General features: G+C 61.4%; 1 protein-coding gene across 1 annotated transcript in view; it reads right to left on the bottom strand.

Annotated features, from left to right (window-relative positions):
• Positions 1–855, bottom strand: part of OXTR (oxytocin receptor) — a 19,715-nt gene extending 18,860 nt beyond the window's left edge. The window contains exon 1 of the mRNA XM_040628142.1: positions 3–855. Coding sequence (XP_040484076.1) covers positions 3–728 — 726 coding nt within the window. The 5' untranslated portion in view covers positions 729–855. The remainder of the gene's footprint in view (positions 1–2) is intronic.
• Positions 856–2,490: the final 1,635 nt, after the last annotated feature.

The following is a 2,490-nucleotide window of genomic DNA, read 5'->3' as shown; positions in this document are numbered from 1 at the left end:
GCCGCCGCCGCCGCCGCCGCCGCCGTCTTGAGTCGCAAGTTCTGCCAGATCTTGAAGCTGATGAGGCCGTAGCAGGCGGCGAGCACGATGACCGGCACGATGTAGACCGCGAGTGTGATCCACGTGATGTAGGCCTTGGGCCCCCAGGGCTGGATGAAGACGGCCCAGCAGTCGAAGACGCCGTCGGCCACCTCGCGCAGCGAGAAGATGTGCACTTGCGGCGCGCTGGCCACCAGACAGCCCAGCCACGTGGCGAGCACCGCCAGGCGGTCCGCGCGGCGACGCAGCGCCCGCAGCGGCTGGCAGATGGCCAGGCAGCGGTCGAGAGACATGAGCAGCAGCAGGTAGGTGGAGGCGAACATGCCCACCACCTGCAGGTACTTGACCAGGCGGCACAGCAGGTCGGGCCCATAGAAGCGGAAGGTGATGTCCCACAGCAGCTGCGGCAGCACCTGGAACACTGCCACCACCAGGTCGGCTATGCTCAGGTGCTTCATGAAGAAGAAGAGGCGCGAGTGCTTGTGGCGCGTGGTGCGCAGCGCCAGGAGCACGCACGCGTTGCCGCTCAGCGCCAGGAAGAGGATGAGGCACAGCACCGCCACCTCCACGCGCGCCAGGGCCTCGTTGCGCTGCGGGGGCCCGGCGGTGCGGTTGCCCTCGGCTTCCGGAGGCGCCTCGCTGCCGTTGACAGCCTCCGCGCTCCAGTTGGCCAGCAGCACTCCCTCCATGACCGTGGCTGCCTTGCGCCCCTGGTCTTCAAGCCCTTTAAAGGAGTAGTGCGGCGGGGTGGGGCCCGACGCGCAATCCGGCGCGCCTGGGGGTAGCGGGACTGGGGTGCCCCTGGGTTCCACTCCCTGAGACCCCGAGGACGGATTTGCCGGTCCGAGCCTGAAACAAATCCAGAGGGCCCTGTGAAGACCAAGCACTTATCTCCCGACGCGCGTGCGGCTCAGTTGTCCCCTTCCCAAGAACCCCAAAGTATTTGGGGCTACGGGCACAACCGCCGGCCGCGGGTGGTTCAGCTGCCACCCCAGAAATCCCCAGAGCCCCTGGCAATGAGCAGGAATCTACCAGACTGTCAGTTCCTTAGGATCTTAAATCACTTGTACTGAGGAAGAGGGGAGGGTCCTAATCAAACACTTTCCTCTGGGACGGGGCCTCCTAAACAGACGACCTCTCCCAAGATCAACTAGCTGCCTGCCCCGCCCCACCCCACCCCGACCCTCAGCACACCCAACTTCCTCAAGACGCCCCAAACAGCCATCTCTCCTTACTCCTGTTACTTCCTCCAGAGATTCCCCTGAACAGCCACTTGCTTGGGAAACCCCAGCGCAGAACCATCCCCCTTCAGCCTCTTATTTCTAAGACGTTTAGCCATCCCCTCTCACCTCTGAACTTCCACAACAACTGCTTCGGTGAGACCCCAATCCAGCGGTCCCTCCTGGAAGAACTCCTGTCTCAATACCTACCCCCAGGCCGTGCAACTGCTGTTCCGGGTACCCCTCCCAGGAAGATCCTCCCCAGCCCAGCAGCCTCAGGAAGCCGATGAAGTCTTGTCCATCCACAGTTACTGGCTATACACCTTGATCCTGAGTGGTCTCTTTACAGTCAATCCCTCGGAGCATGGGGCGTGCCTCCAGGTGCCAGGCTACACGGCGCGAGGCACCCCACCACCTCCACTCGGGTTCCCGTCTACCCGTGCGCGAGACCCAGCTACCTGCACCCAGTCCTCGAGCTGGCCTAAAGTTGGCTCCCTGGGGAAACTGCACCGCCGCGGACAGCTCTGAAGACGCGTGCGCTCCCAGGCCAGGTTGGGATGGCTGCTGGCGGCACCCAGTCTGATACTACCGTGAGGTCTCAGACCCTAAAGGCTCAGCTGGAATCCCCTCGCCCGCACCTAACTGGTCACTGGGTAGGGACAGAAGGCGAGCGAGGAGCGCAGCCGAGGCTGTGCGCGCGGACAGCTTCAGGATGCCGCGCTGTCTGCTGGTGGCCCGCTTTTCTGCAGCCTGGGGCCGGGGCTGCACCACCAAACGAGTCCGCTGGGAGGCGCGGAGGGCCGGCCGACCCCCGCGGAGCGGGTTAACTCTCTCCCAGCGTTCACCCAGAGCGGTAACAAACGGGCTTCTTTGACCGTGGCTTAAAACTGCAAGGGGGAAGGAGCTCATAAATCACCCGCTTAGTTTCTTCCTTTCTTGGTTTGGAAGCTCCTGACTCTTAGGCAAACGGGAAGCTTGAATAGCGGTGTCCCCCCCCCCCCAGTAGATGGTAATGAAGTTGCCAAAGCATCTAACTGACATTTCCCAAACATCAGGTTAATTTCAGCGCTTATTTTTCCCTCCCAGGAGCCTGATATACTGGATTTAGCGGTGAATTAAAGCAAGTCCTTGCTCTGGAATACTTTTGTTCCCATTCCCATTGCTAAGGAATGAGAAATGCCTTCTGTTCTTATCAGCACAGGCAGAGGGCTTCATTCTTTAGGTAGTTTTA

The sequence above is a fragment of the Ursus maritimus genome, unplaced genomic scaffold (assembly GCF_017311325.1).
Source record: "Ursus maritimus isolate PB19 unplaced genomic scaffold, ASM1731132v1 scaffold_14, whole genome shotgun sequence".
NCBI lineage: Eukaryota > Metazoa > Chordata > Mammalia > Carnivora > Ursidae > Ursus > Ursus maritimus.
Note: the sequence above shows the minus strand (reverse complement) of the source record. Positions and strands in the feature narration are given on the sequence as shown.